Source organism: Giraffa tippelskirchi, chromosome 6 (genome assembly GCF_054371585.1).
Source record: "Giraffa tippelskirchi isolate mGirTip1 chromosome 6, T2T-mGirTip1v1.2.pri, whole genome shotgun sequence".
Lineage (NCBI taxonomy): Eukaryota > Metazoa > Chordata > Mammalia > Artiodactyla > Giraffidae > Giraffa > Giraffa tippelskirchi.
The window spans coordinates 125,707,165-125,724,802 of record NC_137280.1 but is presented as its reverse complement, the minus strand read 5'-3'; the positions used below and the strand labels follow the sequence as shown (position 1 = coordinate 125,724,802).

The window sequence follows — 17,638 nt, the reverse complement described above, 5'->3', positions numbered from 1 at the left end:
CAATATCTATGCTAAGAATATACAGGCCTTTAGTTTATTTCCACAAAATTCTAAAAATTTATCCCTTCTGATAAACCTCCCCACCTTCTGAAGGGACTTCAGGTATTGTCTCTAACTCGTGCTGGTCCCAGAGATTCATAAGTACTACTTGTAGGCATTGTCTGTGCCACCCAGCATGGTGGCCGTACTGTGTAACAGGCACTCAGAAGTTATCTGTTGAACTTAGCTGAAAGTTCCATTTCTTTGTCTCATACAGAACATTAAGAAGGATAAGAAAAATAACCAAAGGGCAGTCTTTGCTCCTTTTGTTTATATGGAAGGGCTTAGTGAGAGGGACAGAGGAGAATCGGGAACTTGGCTTCCTGACTTTTTGCCTTGTTTTTAGACCAAATGATTGATAAAACAAAGGTGGAGAAATCAGAAGCCAAAGCTACAGAGCTGGAAAAAAAGGTATGTATGAAAGATCAAAAATAATTGAGCTATGTCTTTCTTTCTTTGTTTAAGGGTTTTGATTTTTCCAACATGTGACACAGTTACCCATGATATTTTGGAAGTGTTCAGCACACAATAGCAGTTCCTTGGGGCAACCTTTCTGGTGTAGGTTATTCAGTGGAGAAAATGTGATCATGATACAGATGTGATCATGAGGAACTGGTCAGTTGTGAGTTTGCACAGTTCATGGGCCCCCGAGCAGGAGGAAGACAGATGGCACTCTCATATAGTGTTGTCAGCACTTGGGTTTGCTTAATGTCTCAGGCCTCTTAGCCATAGAATAATAGGAACTGCAATATGTCTGAATTCTTTTTCTCTTTGATTAAGGACTCCTATCGTTGATAACTTTTTGATCCTTGAGATGTTGGGATTGTGCACTTTAGCTGTCCTGGTTAAATGTCCTTAAAATCTTGGTGGTGGCGGCTTTTTTTTAAAATCACTCCCAAGTATAGTTAGTCTATGGAAATAATTCCTGGCTTCCCCCTCCTTTCACCTTGATTTTAAGGTCAAAATCATGGTGGCCTTTTTTCCCAGGCATTCCTTGGGTCGGTGAGCTCAACAGATCAAGGATTAACACAAAACGGTAAATTATGGGGAATAACACTGGGCTTTTGCTGAGATGGAGAGCCTGATTTCTTTCTCCTCTAGCTGGACTCTGAGTTAACAGCTCGACATGAGCTCCAGGTGGAAATGAAAAAGATGGAAAATGACTTTGAGCAGAAGCTCCAGGATATTCAGGGAGAAAAGGATGCGTTGGATTCTGAAAAGCAAAAAATTGCCACAGAGAAACAGAACCTGGAAGCAGAAGTGTCTCAGCTCACAGGAGAGGTAATGTCCAAACAGGGAAGGCAGAGTGACCTGTGGCTGCCATCAGCAGCTTCAGGGTGAGCCTGTATTAGAGCAGGACTCTGTTAATAGGTAATCTAGTTAGGTGGTGCATATTTTTTAAATCATGAACTGTTTTAGGGATCAGTAATACATAAGATAGACAATTTGGAGAATACAGAACAACACAAAGAATAAAATGAGTCACAGAACTACCCAGAAATAAAGATATTTCTAGTAATTTAGAAATATTCTAGTAAATTTAGAAGTAAATACTAAATAAACTGTTCTATTTACTAATTTTCTCTTACTTTAGTCATCTGTGGACAGATCTATGCCTACATACTTTCTCTGCAGTTATAGATATTTATATGATCTGTGATACCTGATAACTTGATCACTTATGTGGTTATATTACTACATTTATAGCACATATGTTAATTATATAACTAGAATATTTAGTTTACTTGATCTTTGCATTTTCTAATCAAAGGGAGAGTTTAACATAAACTTTGAAGTTGCCTTCTTAATGCAAAGCATACTGAACTAAGAACATGAATACCTGAATTGTAGTTTTGTCTCTGTTACTAAGTAGCTCTGTGACTTTAGGTGGAGCCTATCAACTGACTCTTTTTACTCCCTTCATGTGTAAAATGAGAAGTTTGGATCAAGTAATTTCTTAGGTTCTTTCCAGTGGTTCCTGAAGTAGAGTGAGACATACTCCTCTTGGTGTTATTTCTGCAGGTCGCCAAGCTGTCCAAGGAACTGGAAGATGCCAAGAAAGAAGTGGCTTCTCTCTCTGCTGCAGTTACTGCTGTAGCCCCTCCTAGCAGTGCTACTGTTCCCCCTGCCCCTCCTTTACCTGGTGACTCTGGGCCTATTATACCTCCTTTATCAGTCCCCACACCCCCTCTTCCTGAGGCCAGGGTCAGTCCTCCTCCACCACCTCCTCCTCCTCCTCCTCTACCTGGGTGTAGTTTCAGCCCCTCACTTGGGGGTCCTAGCATCCCCCCACCTCCCCCTTTGCCTGGAGGTGTTAGCATCCCCCCCCCACCTCCTCCCCCTTTGCCTGGAAGTGGTGGCATCCCCCCACCTCCTCCTCCCCCTTTGCCTGGAGGTGGTGGCATCCCCCCACCTCCTCCCCCTCCCCCTTTGCCTGGATGTGTTGGCATCCCCCCACCTCCTCCCCCTTTGCCTGGAAGTGGTGGCATCCCCCCACCTCCTCCCCCTTTGCCTGGAGGTGGTGGCATGCCCCCACCTCCTCCCCCTTTGCCTGGAGGTGTTGGCATCCCCCCACCTCCTCCTCCCTTGCCTGGAGGACCAGGAATGCTACCTCCCCCTCCCCCTTTTCCTGGTGGAATCCCTCCACCTCCTCCATTTCCTGGAGGCCCTGGAATTCCTCCACCTCTCCCTTTTGGAGTTCCTGCAGCCCCAGTTCTGCCATTTGGATTAACCCCAAAGAAACTTTACAAGCCAGAGGTGCAGCTCCGGAGGCCAAACTGGTCCAAGGTGAGAATTTCTGTCCATCTCTTCATCAGTAGATTAAAAAAAAACCCTTCAGCTTCCTACTTTGTGTTTTGTGCATGGTTAGACTCCCCATTCTTATGGTTCACATTTGTGTGTGTTCAAGTTCCACTCATGCATACGTTTATTCAGCAGATAATAGACATATTCTGCATGCCAGATATCACTTGGGAGAGTTCTTTGAGCCTGTACTATGCTACAAAACCTAAACTTATCCTACAGTTAATTTTTTTTGCCCTTTTCACTGAGGATATGAGTACCATGATACCGTACAGTTTGATAATAGTCATTTCACTGATCTGCAAGGTACCGATAATTTTACTGATCCAAAAGTCATCAATTTATGGATACAGCCCCCTACCACCTCCACCCACCCAGTAAATGAGTTACACAGGATATGATTGCACAGGTATGGTGTGTGTTTGAGACCCTTGATTCTGTATCAGTCCTTTGCTTTTGGAAACCAAGTAGGGATTTGTTCATAAAATAAACAAATTTGGTACATTTAGCCACATTGATGGGGAAAATGTAATGTAAAGCAAGGGAAGATGTAAAATAAATCCTTAATGCTTCTAAAAGTAGAGGATTTGGGGTTAGAAGGAGGATAAGCAGCATATCTAAGTCTAGTTCCTGAATAAACACCAATGAACACACAAGCTGGAATCATCATCTCCTGGTCCACCACAAAGAGTATAACTGTTCTCTGTGTCCCAGGTTAGTCTTAACGCTAGTAAGATGTTGACAGTAACCAGCCAGCTGCTGCTTTTGCATCTCCATCAGTTTTCTAGGATGGGAAATACAAAGCTTGGCTTAGTAACTAACTCCTGCCTGTATCTACAGTTTGTCGCTGAGGACCTTTCCCAAGACTGCTTCTGGATAAAGGTGAAGGAGGATCGATTTGAGAACAGTGAACTTTTCGCCAAACTTACCAGTACCTTTTCTGCCCAGACCAAGAGTGAGTCCTTTCCTCTTTCTGGCAAAGGGCCAGACTTAGGACTAGGGGCCATGCTAGGACTTAGAAGGTTCATCAAGGTGGTCTCCCATTTCTTTCACTTCCCTGAGGACTAAGGAGAGCTTGGGGTTCCTATTCGGAAGAAAGTAAGTTTGGTTTTGTATTCTGGGGATGCTGGAGTTGGCAAAGAGAACTGTTGCATGTAGGTGTTTTGCCCCCCAGTTTTTGTGCGTGTAGGTATTTTATGTCAGTGTAGCTTGTGGGGATGTGAGATTAACATGACAGGGCTCAGGCTGGGCCCATCTTGAAAGGTTTCTGGCACTGCCTTTAAGGCGCCATCCTCAAACCTATATACGTAGTTGATCAGAGTTGAGCAGAGTCCTTAGTATTAGTAGGTCAGGTGGCTGAGCAACTGTTTTGTGCAATAATAGAGAACCATACATGATCCCTTTTCTTTTTCCATTTCTTTCCAATATCTGATGCTTTCTCCTTCCTGGCCATTTGCTCCTGCAGCTTCAAAAGGTAAGAGTACCGAAAAGCCATGTAGTTGGGTCTCTTGACTATTAGAGAAAACAGTGAAACAGATGTAAAGGAATTTCTCTTTGAAAACTAAGGCTAGAAACTGGGGACTGATTTCTCTTTTGCTAGTTTTTTTTAAGAGTCCAGAAGGACCAGTAACTGATGTTAACTGACAAGGGTGAAAATTATTTCAAGTCAAAGCTACCATATACTTGTTCTTTCTTTGGAAGGTGAGGGACAGCTTAAATAATAATGCTATTACTTTACATTTGTGTTGTGTTTTACAAATTTGAAAGTCCTTTAACATATTTTACCCTGTTAAGCCTGCAAAGAAACCTTATGAGATAGGCAGGGTGTATATTATATCCGTCCCATAGTGTTCATAGACTAATTAGTTAGGTAGCTTGCCAAAGGTTGTATGAGCAGATCCAAGGCTCCTGACTTCTGGTCTGTCTTTTCATATAAATTCTTGCTTTTCATCTTCACTTTCATATCTTCCCCTTTATTTTAGAAGAGCTGATCTCTTTTGCCCTCTTCTTTCTTCACTTCCTAATTCTTGTGGTTTCATGCTGTTTTGTGATGGGACATTGTAGTTTATTTCCCCAGAGGGATGCAGTATTTGAAAAATATTGTCATGTACCTAATGACACTTAGAATCTAATAATTTTGTATTTCCATCTTCTACCAGCTTTTTTGTTTATTTAGAGGTTTATTTTGTTCCTAGTGATAACAATTGAGTGCAACTTCAGAGCATTCCCCTCCACCAGTAAGTAAGCATTTTTAAAGACAGTTACTACCTTTTTCCTTAAGTGATGTGATGAGACAAGGCTGCACTTTGTTCTAATAAGAAACCTAATGGAGAGAGTTCCCTGGTGCCTAGTGATTAGGATTCGGTGCGTTCACTGCAGAGGCCCAGGTTGGTCACTGGTTGGGGCATCATCTCACATGCTACATGGCATACCTCTGTTAATTGTTCAGTCATGTCCAACTCTTTGCTACCCCATGGACTATAGCCCACCAGGCTCCTCTGTCCATGGGATTCTCCAGGCAAGAATACTGGAGTGGGTAGCCATTCACTTCTCTGGGGGAAATTTCTGACCCAGAGATTGAACCCAGGTCTCCTGCCTTGCAGGCAGATTCTTTCCCGTCTGAGCCACCAGGGAAGAAGCATGTCAGGGCCAAAATAAAAACAAAAACAAAAGCCCAAAACAACCCATGCTGCTGGCAGCCCTTAGGTATATGTCTGTATCTGGGAGTCAAAGATCACAGTGCTCAGGCCTGTCCTGCTGCCCTGGCATTCAGGGCAAAGTTGCCTTTTCCTCTAAAAGATTTATCACCTTCTGAACTAAAGTTCAGCCCAGAAAATTACTTCCACCCTCTTAGTTAAAAACACTGTGATAAGGACCACTTATACTACTCTAGAATATCAACAAAGACTGGTTGACAATGAAAATCAACATCAAATTTGCTAATTTGTAAGTTCACAGTATCTATCCCTGTATTGGCTTCTAGTGTCACTTTTCTTTCTGGTAGCTGCCCTGAGTGCCACTGCAAATGACAGGGTCCCTTTTCCTCCCTGCTCCATCACCATCCTTCTTTTATTCTGTACATATGTATTGCTGTTGATTGCAGCAGAGTTTTCTTCAGTTTAGTGGTTTTCCTCGGCATTACATTCCCACTATGAATTGGTATATAATGTTTTTTCAATACCTAAGCATGACCTTATCCCATCTTTTATTATTTTTCAACAGTGTAACCAAACTTTTCAGTGTTCCTTTAGTCTCAATTTCTGTCCTGGAAACTACTTTCTAGTCACTGATGAGTCTAATTTCCTGACAGCTTTGGCTTCCTCACCCCCTTAAATTATTCTTAGAAATAGCTGTATCTTAATCTGAAAAGAATAAGTATGAATTAGTCAATTTAGTGTCAGTTTTGATTTTCATGCAATAATAATCATCATTAATAGTTTGTTGCTACTTTGACGAAGGACAGTTCTAGCTAGTCTTTAAGTATGTTTATAGTTAGGACTTTCAGGTGTTAAATTGTCACCCTGTCTTAATTTCCCAGTCTTTTTTATTAGGAAGCACTAGAGAGGATGGTCTTGAAAATTATTAAAACATGAGCAATTTTCTAAACAGCCTAAATTTTAATCACTTTAAGAAATTCCTGGGAGAGATTTATCTTCCCACAAACAAGTACTTATAGTTTACCCAACTCTTAACAGTTATCTGCAACACTCCCATGCAATGAAACTTTCCTACTTGTCATCAACCACACTAGATCTTTATGTTTCCAATTATCTTCCCACCCAAAACAAGCACTCTTCCTTTAAAAATTATTTCTTCTTTGGATTTTCAGTTTTACTGACTTTGTTTTTTTTTTTTTTTCCTTCTACATTTTCTTGGTTTCCTTCCCTTTGACTTACCTTGCAAATCTGTGGTGATGTAAGCAGTATTTGAATGTCAGGGCTGGTTCTAATGTGTGTTTCTCGGGGACAGGATAGTTGCTTTGACATCCAAGTAGCAGGTGAGAGTGCTGTATATGGACCCAGTGCCTGAGCATGCACTGTGATCCAGTGACCTCACCTGCTCTGCCTTTCCTGAGCAGTTTTGAGCCTCCCTTTCTTGGTACTCTGGTTGGCAAATTTAATACAGACTCTTCCCAGGTAGCCCCTTTCTTTCAACCTGGCCCCCCCAAAAACAGTTTAGTAAAAAAGACTAGGATTCTTAGAGTTTAGGTTTTCATCAGGTAAAGAATTTCAAGCTATAGAAACTTCAAAAGTGAGGACTCAGAGGACCTAGAGTCCTCAGTGTGAAGGCAGGGTTTCTGGTTCTTTGAACACCTCTAGCATGACATTGCAGAATATCTTCATTCTTAATCCTTTTGTCAAGTTTCAGTAACCAAGTCTCTCATTCACAGTCTTACTATTGATGCTATAGTTAAATGATAGGTAAATAGTCAGTAGTAGTAGTAGTGTTAGTCACTCAATTATGGCTGATTCTTTGTGACCCCATGGACTCTAGCTTGCCAGGTTCCTCTCTGTCCAAGGCATTCTCCAGACAAGAATACTAGAGTGGGTACCCATTCCCTGCTTCAGGGGATCTTCCTGACTCAGGGATCAAATCCCAGTCTCCTGCATTGCAGGCAGATTGTTTACCATCTGAGTCACCATTACCACTCTAACTATTTCATCTACCAGATGAAGAAGTAGAGATATTGGTTAAATAATTTTTTCAAGGCTCTATGGTAAGTGCCAGAGGCAGGATTCAGACTCCAGACTGTGACTCCAAAGTCCTGCTCTAGCCCCCTGCTTTCCAGATATGTATGTTCCTGCTCTTAAGAGCTTCTGAAGGCTGAGATCCAGATGAAAGCTTGAAGAGGGGGATATGCTGGTTTCTGCCACCACCTCGTTCATCATGGGACCAGTATTCTTGAATTCGAAGTGACTCTTATGAGTACAAAAAAGGAGCAACATTTGATTAGGGAAAGTAAGATATCAGATATTTAGGGTTGAAGAAGAGAAGCCATTTTCTGATTACAGTGTATTCAACTCTAGTCAAACTAATCCAGCTGGAGAAGTACAGCATGCATGTCTAATACAGTAGACATCTTGCTTAGATGATTTTAGCCCAGCAGTTGCCAGTCTTGATGAGGAAGTCATTTGGACACAAGGTTTTTGTAATATTACATTGTTTCCTCTCTCACTTGCTAAACACAACTCTCTGCTGTTTGTTAAGTGTGGCTGTATTCCTCTTACATTTTAGTGATACCTGAAACCTTCCATATAGTGACTGGCTCCTCTAGGAATGACCATTAAAGACAGCATCCACCTTACTCTTGACATCTGCCTCTTGTAGTCAGAGGTCTCCAGCCATTGCTTCATTAAGGTTCAGGGAGATGTGTGCTTTTACTAACAGAAGAGCTAAGAGAGAGGAAGTGGTCCTCAAATTGATACTACAGAATCCTTTATGCATTTTTCTCTTAAGGATTATTCTTTTGTTTCTGATCTCCTGACTTTCTGTAAATCAAGGATTTACTTAGTTGATTTCTTCTTGACAGAATATTTTGAACTTTGATTTGATAGGCAGTGCAGGAAAACATCTAGTCCTTTTTCACTCTCTCAGTTTCCTTAGAGTGATCAGCAAGGAATCTTTTATCATAGTTTCTTTATTGAATCTGCTTCTTGAATTCCTGAGAACATGTTCAGTAGTTAAATTTTATTCTTTTTCATCTTCTCTTTGGGAGCATTTTCATCACTGTGGTAGCCTCAGCTCATTATTTGTATATACAAGGTAACTAGTTTTAGTTTTTCATTCTGCTTTTCTTCTAACTCTTACTCTCTCTTGTAGATAACCATGTTCCCATTAAAAATATAGCTTCTTAAAATGTAGGCTGGTAAGTGAAAACTGGTGTCTTGAGTACAGTGATGTTTTTCTTTTTAGATTTATTTCTTCCTTTCAAAAAAACTTCTGGACTTAACAAGATCCACAGGCTAATCATCCTTAGTAGGTGTGCAGTGGACAATATGTGGCATCAGCCCTCACCCTGTTTAAGTGTGAGATGCATTTCCAGAATAGTGAGCATCAGAGCAGTTCTACAAGTGGTTAGTGGCAATAATTTTGAAAAAGCTCTTAATTTTGAAATTAAGATCCTGACAAAAAGCTGAGGATTTCATAAATACAGTATTCTAATTAGGATTTGACTGTGTGAGTCCGGATTCCAAGGTTTGTGCTGTAGTCCAGGTCAGAACTGTGGATAACAAGTGGCAGGTTTACCTGTCTCCTGCTCTCCCAGAACCTGCTTGCTTAAGGCTTCAGGCTGCATCAGGTGCTTGTGTTGGAGAAGCAACCCCGTCTTTCCCTAAAGGGACCTCAGGGTCTTTTCCCTGTTATCGTCTTCTGTCCACTAGGTGGCACCCACCCAGTCGGATCTTTATCAGAAAACATCCTAGTGAATCTTTATAGCCTCTGGAACTTTAACCTCTAGAAATAAGGTTTTCTAAGAGCTCATGATGCTCTACCTTACTCAGTGAGTCTTTTGGCAGAAAGGTGTCTTGTTTCATGAGTTCCCTACCCTCTCAGGAGTATAGGATTAGGACCAGAAGTGCTGTTCAAGTGAACATTTGTCTTTTAATTAGTAATTTGTCTTGGATTTTGAGCAGGGTCAGACTGTTAGCACAGAGCAGTTGGGAAGTTCTGTAATATCAGATAATTCTCCCTTGTGATTTAAAAACATAAATCTACCAGTATCACCTAGTCTTATAAGGACTCCTGCCTGTGGAATAAGTACCACACCTTCTCTGGGTTGTGATCTTCCATCATCAATAGTGTAAAAGAACCACAACACATATCCACTGTACTCCAAACCTTGCCGTCACTGTTTGCCTTGAACCCACTGAATCTAATACTGGGTCATTTATGTTGGTTTATGTCACCACAGGAAGTCCCAGACTCCCTGGTTGTCCTCATCTCCCATACTTGAATCCCTATAAGGCTCTGTGTGTCTCCTATTCTGCCTCCTCCTCCCATCTCATCTGAGCTCTTGAAACGTGTCCACTGTGCCCTCTGGAATTCATGGCCTATTACTAACAGAATCTCATGTGTCATCAACTTTGTTGCTCTAACAGCAACTTGGCTTTCCCTCAACATTGCTTTCCCGCTTGCCCTCTCATGTGTTGTTTCATTCCTCTCATATTCCTCACCCCAGTGTATAGGATTGATGTCCCCTTTGTTCTTCATTGCCACTTTCAGATCAGTCCATTTTTTTTCTTTCCTAAAAACCCATAATTTTGAATCTCATTACATGGAATCATAATCACCCGGTTTCTCTCTTTGCTGTCATCTACTAACACCCCAAGTTATTCCTCCTCTGCAGTACTCCAGGACTCCTTCTGTCTTAATTCTTAGTGGTTTCTATACAGAAGGGTCATGACCCTGTCAATATTCTGGCCTCACATTTCCTTGCACTCTTCTTTTCCAGTGATCTGTCCTCCACCCCATCTCACCCATCTGAATTACACCATCATCACCAGAACTGCAGCCCCTCTGCAATCTCAATTTCAAACTACCCACCTTCTTTTTTTTTTTCTTGTGTAAGATACAATTCATGTCCCAAAATATGTATATGTATCCATCATTGTAGTAAAAACTAGATAGAAAGCTAAGTGAAGAGAAATTCAGCCATAGGAACAGCATAAAATAAAATGCTTGAAGTAGTTTGGTTTTAGAGAACCCAAGATATGGTCCCCAAATTAAAAACAGGGTTCTGTGGATATAAGTTTAGAAACAGAAAAAGGACGAGAGGGTGTTTCCTAATAGCACCACCTTCAATCTTTTTACCTCACTATCTTTGGTACCCTAACCCCAGCAATCTTCTAACCCCACTAGGAAAGAAAGTGAAAGTGAAGTCACTCAGTCGTGTCCGACTATTTGTGACCCCATGGACTGTAGCCTACCAGGCTCCTCCTTCCATGGGCTTTTCCAGGCAAGAGTACTGGAGTGGATTGCCATTTTCTTCTCCAGAGATCTTCCCGACCCAGGGATCGAACCCCAGTCTCCCGCAATGTAGGCAGATGCTTTACCATCTGAGCCACCAGGGAAGTCCTGAACCCACTAGGAAGCCACTTCATTTATCATTCTTTTTTCACCATCCCTCACCTCCTAGAAGATTTCACTTTCCTCAGGTAAAATTATCATCAAAATTATAATAATCCTTCCCTATTTCTCTCTCATTTCATCATGCTTGGTTGGCAGGATCACAATCCTGGTTGATTGCGTCTATCCGTCTTGCACCTGTAGCTGTGCAAGCAAACACACTGGAGAAAAAGATACAACCTGCTCTCCTTGATACACTTTACTTGCTTGGCTCTCAGAACAGCACAGTCTCTCTCTCCTGCCTCCGTGGCTGTTCTTTTTTCCTGTCTCTCCTCTGCTCAATTTGCAATGTTGCTTGGCCTTGCTAGGCAATCAAATATTAAACATTTCTAGTCCATTCAGTTTCCTACTCTCCTACTTCACTGAGAAAACTGAAACAATCAGAAGAGGAAGTTACACAGACTCCCACCATTCCTTTTACCTACTTTCTTTGTCTTCCTCTGTGACTGTGTTCCTGTCTAAAGCCAGTTTCTGGTCTAACATGATATCCTCACTTCAACAAATATATAGAACACACGGAAAGTATAAATTCTCCTTCTCACCTCTCAGAGTGACCAGGTACCTTTCATATGTATATGTTATTCTAATAAAGGAATAGGCAAAATCCTTTTCTTCTTTAGTTCAGAGAAGAAAATGTGGGAACTTTTCAAATAGAACCTTACTGGAAAATTAAGGGGCAGAGGAATTAAAAGATAACATTATAGAAATGTGAGGGAATATACATATTTTTAATGAGATGTGTATGATCCTATTTGGTATATACTACTCTGTATTTTGCGTGACATGTTTCAGCATCTCTTGATATCATTAGATACAGATCTACCTCATTATTTTTCTTTTTTTAAATTGAAGTATAAGTTGATTTACAATGCTGTGTTAGTTTCTGGTCTACAGCAAAGTGATTCAGTTATACATATATATATATATATTTTTTCATATTCTACCTCATTATTTTTAATGGATGGTTGAATTCTGTCAGATAAAATAGTACAAGATGATCCTTTATTGAGAATTTAAATTACTAATTTTTATAAAACAGGCAATGCTGCCAGAAACATTTTCTATTTATCCCTGCATACTTATATTTCTGCATATTAAATTATTAAAAATAAAATTTCTGGACCCAAATTACTAGGTATAGAATTGTACCACTTTATACTTCCTTCCAAACTGGATAATTTCTGATAAGGCAAAAGTGTCACCTTGTTATCTGATCACTAATGCGATTGAACCAAAGGTTATTCTTCCTACCTTGACTCTTCCTCACCTGTAAAATGAGATAGATAAACCTAAAGATAGCTTTCAGTTATAAACTTACAGTTCTCATACTGTATTTTTTTTTTTTTCTTGAATAAGCTTTCTTTGGTGCTATCTGTCTACATCTCACTCTTGTTTTGACAGCCTTTCAATTTCTTGTGTTGGTTTGCTTGTTTTGTCCTAAGTTATGCTTCTTATTCCATACAGTGGGGCCAGGCATTAGGAGTTGCTCCTTGATTACAACAGGTATTTGGGGATAGAGAGCTAAACTGGTGTAAAACTTTACAACTTATGCATGAAGGCTGCTGATACAGATTCCACAGAAGACTTACTCGTGGAGATTTGAGGAAGGATGTCATCAGATAAAGCTAATTAACTTTAATTCCTTCTAAACTAGAAGAATTTGATATGTTTTATCTGCAGTGTGCGCTTCTCCTTTTTCGCCACCAGATGGCACATGGAGCTCTTCTATTTTAGCTGTGTCATTGTTACGTCTGGTAGTGATGCAGTCACGTTAGAGAGCGGCAACCTCTGTTGTTTTCAAGTACGCACTGCCTGGTATGCTGCCCTCTACCGGTCAGGAAGTTCACTTGGAGGACTGTAAGTAAAATGAAGACAGGAAGCTGTAGCTTGCCCTTTAAGAAAAGGATCTTGTCTCTTTGCCGCTTACATTTCTATAGGAGCAATGTTAGTGTTCTGTGGGGACCCAGAGGCTGAGAATGTTTTTGATTTTGTTTTCGTTTTAGTCTGATAGCTGCATGAAAACAGCCTTCCTTTCAGAGGACTTGAAGGCTTATATTGATATTTTACCATTTTAGTAGTTCATTATATATTTGTAATCCCATTATATACACATTCATAATATCATCTTTGTCTCAGTTTCTACTGAATAGGTACTTCAAGCACGTAATAGAACTACCCCCTGATTATTTACTGATAATTTCCCAGAGATACTGTACTGAATTAATTTCCTTCAGGAAATTTCCCTAGCCCGCCTTGGATAGAATTTGCTGGTGCAGAAAGGTTTCTATAGTCAACCCTTCTGTCATTTATTAACTTCTGATTATCTTAAAATAATCCCAGTTTTAGAGCTGCGCTCTAGTTATTCAGACTTTAGTGTGTGCTTCTGTTACTCTTCTAGACACACAGACTGCAACTGTAGCTTTTAAACTCAAGGTTCCATCTCCTATTACCTACAGATTCCAGATTTGATTTCTGACAAAATGTCCTTTTGTATGGCACTGTCTGAGACTTAAGCCATCCTGTATGGGATGAATATTGCTTCAGCTCCTATCATCTTAGTGCGGTTAGTCCCTATCTTTAAATATCTGTTTCTCCCAGTAATTCCCAAACTTGAGTGCACATAAGGATTACGTGAGGAGGCAAATACCTGGGCTCTATACCTCCAGAGATTCTGAGTTACAGGGACTGTAGAAGGGTATGTTTTTAACAAGCTTCTCATATAATTTTGTTAGGGATACATTAATATGGCTTGATCCATTACCTCAGTGTTTATTTATTTTTCCATTTTCTGCTTGCTGTCTTCTATTCTCTGCCATAGTCTGTAAGCTGCCTTTTACTTTTTCTGGTAAAGAGTGAATATTGTACAATTATCCTTGTTTTTATGGAGGTCATGCAGATCAGTTAGGAAACAATATGACATTTTCTATTAACTGCTACCACACTTGCTTCTACAAACTTCTTTTCTTGCTGTCTTCCCAGCCAGATCTCAATAGGCATCTTAGAAGGGAAGGTTCTCAAGAAGTTCTCTGGAGTCAGTGGAGTAGCTGGGAAGTACTGAGAAGCTGACTGGCCTGGATAGGGTGGATGGAGGGCAAGTGGTGAGAGCTCTCTCAGGCCCATACAACAGAGATGGAATTGTGAGGGACTGGAAGGGGTCCAGGTCATGATGGAAGGATATTGCATCTGACTGGGAATAACTCTTACTCACGTTTGGTTATTCTCTCACCATGGACACCTGGAGTCCGTAGAGATTAGAGGTGTGTTTAGTAAGAGGAATGGGGTCTCAGGGAAGTATCAGAGCAGAGCTGGGCTTTGGGCGGGTTTTGCAGAAGACCGATTGGTGTTCTTGGGCTCCTTACTGGAGCCTGGCACTGCTGCCTCAAGGGAAAAGCACTGTTCTGAGGGTCCCTTATAGTCCTTGGGAAACATTGGGTCTGAACTTGGTTTTCTGCTGGTAGGAGACAAATGTCCCTCCAAACATAACGACATACTAGTTTTCAGGGAGTACCAAGGGTGTCTTCACTATAGAATGTTTCCTCTGGGGCTTTTATTTCTGCTTCTGTATTACCTCATTTTCTATGCAGACAATATAGGTACTTTAGAAGTCAAGATGATATTTTAAAAAGTCTCATTCCCTTCCTAGTATTCATCCATCCCAACCTTCTCTGTCCTGGCTGAGTTGCACAGGTTGTGGGATCCTCGTTGTCTGAGCAGGGATTGAAACCTGGCCACAGCAGTGAAAGCACTGGACTGCCAGGGGACTCCCTAGAAGTAGCCGTTTTTATTAGTTTCTTGCAGTGTTTTTGAAAACTGCCTTTGTAGCACATACTAATACATATTTTTATCTTCCCTCCCTTTACCAAAAGTGCTGTCTGTACTCTTCTATACCTTGCTCCTGTATCCTGGAGATTTTTCTTATTAGTACACAGAGACCTTTCTTATTTAAAAAAATTGTAAATTTAAGACTTTTTAGTTGTCACTTTTATAATAAAACACTACAATAAGACAGAAGTATGTACAGTGATAAAGTAATCCGTCCGTTTTTGGAAACAGTCCCTGCAGTAACCCATTTGATCTCACTGCATCTTAGTGTGCACATGTGCCATTTTGTTCTTCCTGCTTTTATTGCATAACTTCATGTAATAATTGAACAGTTACCCACACCAACTCTGAAGACACAACAATTCATATTAGAGCCTTACAGCTAATATGGTGTGGGGAAGAGAGACTCGAGAATTTCTGCAAAGGGCCCTCCAGACCTTCAACTACTTCACTGGAGCAGGAGCAGAGCTTTGTGTCACTACCCATGAAAGGGCATGGCCTTCCTATGTAGTTTTTGTTCTGGAGAAAATTGCTGTAGAACTTAGTACCCTGTAACTGTCCCATTTTATGACTCTGGCCCATCGCCTTTGGAGCAGCGTGGAAGAATGCTCATGATACAGTGTTATGTGGGAAAAAGCAGGAAACAGTCATATACAGCCCTTAGTGCGATTGTGTTTTATGGGGGAAAAAAAGCAGAAGTAAAAATCTAAAAGGAAATATACCAGAATACTGTAATAGATTTTGTTAGGGTGCTGGATTCTTTTTCCTTCAACTTTTGTATACTATGGTCATCTTATTTTTATAATAGGAAAGACAGAGGGTTAAAAAGGAAATTTGCTAGTGGTCAGGATGCATGAAAATGAGGTTTCTAGAAGTATTTGGACCTAATAGATGAATCCTTGCAAAGAAATCAGAGTGCTATTATCCAGTTCTGTGGAGCAGGTAACAGCATCTTTTACTTCATTCTCCCTAGTAATCCTAGTCTGCTTCTCTTTGAAAAGTCAGACTACAACTTTTAAAAGACTATTTGTTCTTTTGTGCACCCCCCTGGGTAAGGGAACCCCAGAACCCCAGTCATACAACAAAAAGGCATCTGCAAGATGGGATGGTCGTTCTCTCCTAATCCCACAGTGATTCCAGCTCTGTTCTGAAAGTTGCGATTTTTCTCTCTTGGATCTGTTAGATGAGAAGATTAGACACTCTCCTGTCTGCCTGTCTTTGTGTGTTTAAATTTGTTCTTTGCAAGCAAAACTGCTCAAATCCTTCCAAATCCCCCTTTTCCTATTCGGCTTGCTTTCCTCAAGCTCTGCTTGCATTTTTCTTTTCAGCCACAGGGTGTGCGCAGTTGAGCCATTTTGGCTCAGGTTCCATATTGTGAGGTCAGAGACCAGGGATTGGAGGAGACTATCAGGTGACTTTCTGTAACTGATGACGGTCCTGCTCTCATCCCCACCCCTTCTCCCTCCTCTTCCCCACCCTATCCTGGCTTCCGCCTTAGGAACAAAGAAAGGAAAAAAACAGCAGTGTGACGAAAACCAGCAGCTGCATCTGCAGATTCAGGCTGGGGGCTGGGTGTTCACTCCATCTGTTCTCTTTGTTATGCTTTTACCCCGTTACTTCCCCTCCCGAAACCCAAAATAAAATGGAGGGTATTTCTAGGATCCTTTGTTACAGAGAATGGCTTAGAAGTCTGCAGTTTACTCTGTATTTAGGTTGAGGGCGGTGGTAAGGGGGTGAGGCTGAGCAAAGACTAAAATTGCTCCCAGCACCTAGAAAAATATGAAGCTATTTTATCTTCTCATTTCATTTTATCCCTGAATATGTATTTAATGTCAGATCCTGTGACAGAGGCTTATCACCTATTCTTTCTGATTATTGAAACAATGCTGCCAAATAGGTATCATCTTCATTTTCTAACTGACAGATACGAATATGTCCTTTGTTTACTAAGAGCTCATAGCAAGTAAATACCAAGCCAGGATTTTACCCCAGGTCTTTTGGGCTCTGAAATTTAGCATTACTGACAGGAGGGGCAAGAAGGCAGGAATGTCAGAAAAAGCTGAGGTGCCCACTGCTGGGTACCATCCTGGCCCTGTGCCAGTGCTTTTCACCTTTCATCAGTGACCAGTGTCCTGGTTTCTTTAACAAATGACTCTCAAAAGAGAAAAAGAGATGGAAGGGAACGTACAGGTTAAAAGAGAAGATAAAAATATGTCAACCCCTTATTTAGATCCTGATTCATTTTTTTAAGAAAGGAGAAGTCTTTATTCCTAGTACCTTAATTTGATGCCTTTTCTCCTGCCCTCTTACCCTCCTGTTCCCTTGCATAAACCTGTCCTACCCTTTTGCTGACTTGCTTGGGACAGTGCCCGTCCTTCTAGCCCCTACCCACCCACATCTCTGAAGCTGGTCTGGTTGTTAGCACTCCCTTACTGAGTCACTGTCCTGGGTGTGCTGGGAAAGTATCTGTGAGAAGCTCAATGACTGTATTATTGTCGGAATGAGCAGATTGCTTGTAAAGTTCCCAGATTCTGAATGCTGCTTTTCTGCCACCCTTTCACGCTTCTGTGTGCCCCCTTCTTGCTAACTCTCAGCACTAGGTTCTTATAGATTTGGAATTCTGTCTGACCTTGTTCAGGTTTATCCATTTCTGTGAGTTTGCTCCATTCTTCTTTACAGCTTGCACGTCTTTGACTGTCCGGTTCTGTGCGATTTGGCAGATGGGTATTTGTTTTGCCTAAGAGGTCAGTGATAGAAATCTGGTTACCTTTGGGCAGGGAGAAACCGCTCTTCAACTGGCATGCTGTTTATCCATCTCCCCACTATCCTCCCCACAGTGGTGTATACCTAT

General features: G+C 41.1%; 1 protein-coding gene and 1 long non-coding RNA gene across 6 annotated transcripts in view; one reads left to right on the top strand and one right to left on the bottom strand.

Moving 5' to 3' along the window:
- DIAPH1 (diaphanous related formin 1) overlaps nt 1-17,638 on the top strand; it is a 112,197-nt gene that overhangs the window by 39,383 nt on the left and 55,176 nt on the right. For 3 of the 5 annotated variants that reach the window (XR_014056934.1, XR_014056935.1, XM_081501079.1), the window contains exons 13-16: nt 386-450; nt 1,141-1,320; nt 2,062-2,826; nt 3,682-3,796. Coding sequence is in view for 3 of the 5 variants with exons in the window: in XM_081501079.1 (XP_081357205.1) it covers nt 386-450; nt 1,141-1,320; nt 2,062-2,826; nt 3,682-3,796 (1,125 nt within the window). In the remaining 2 variants the exon portion in view is untranslated. Of the gene's footprint in view, nt 1-385; nt 451-1,140; nt 1,321-2,061; nt 2,827-3,681; nt 3,797-4,306; nt 4,316-17,638 lie in introns of all 5 variants that reach the window. The other 2 variants (XM_081501081.1, XM_081501080.1) reach the window with 1 other exon arrangement.
- On the bottom strand, nt 6,651-11,572 carry LOC145510308 (uncharacterized). Its single transcript, XR_014056948.1, has 2 exons — nt 10,767-11,572; nt 6,651-10,084 (listed from the first exon to the last, which is right to left on the bottom strand). It is a non-coding gene; the product is annotated as an uncharacterized LOC145510308 (long non-coding RNA).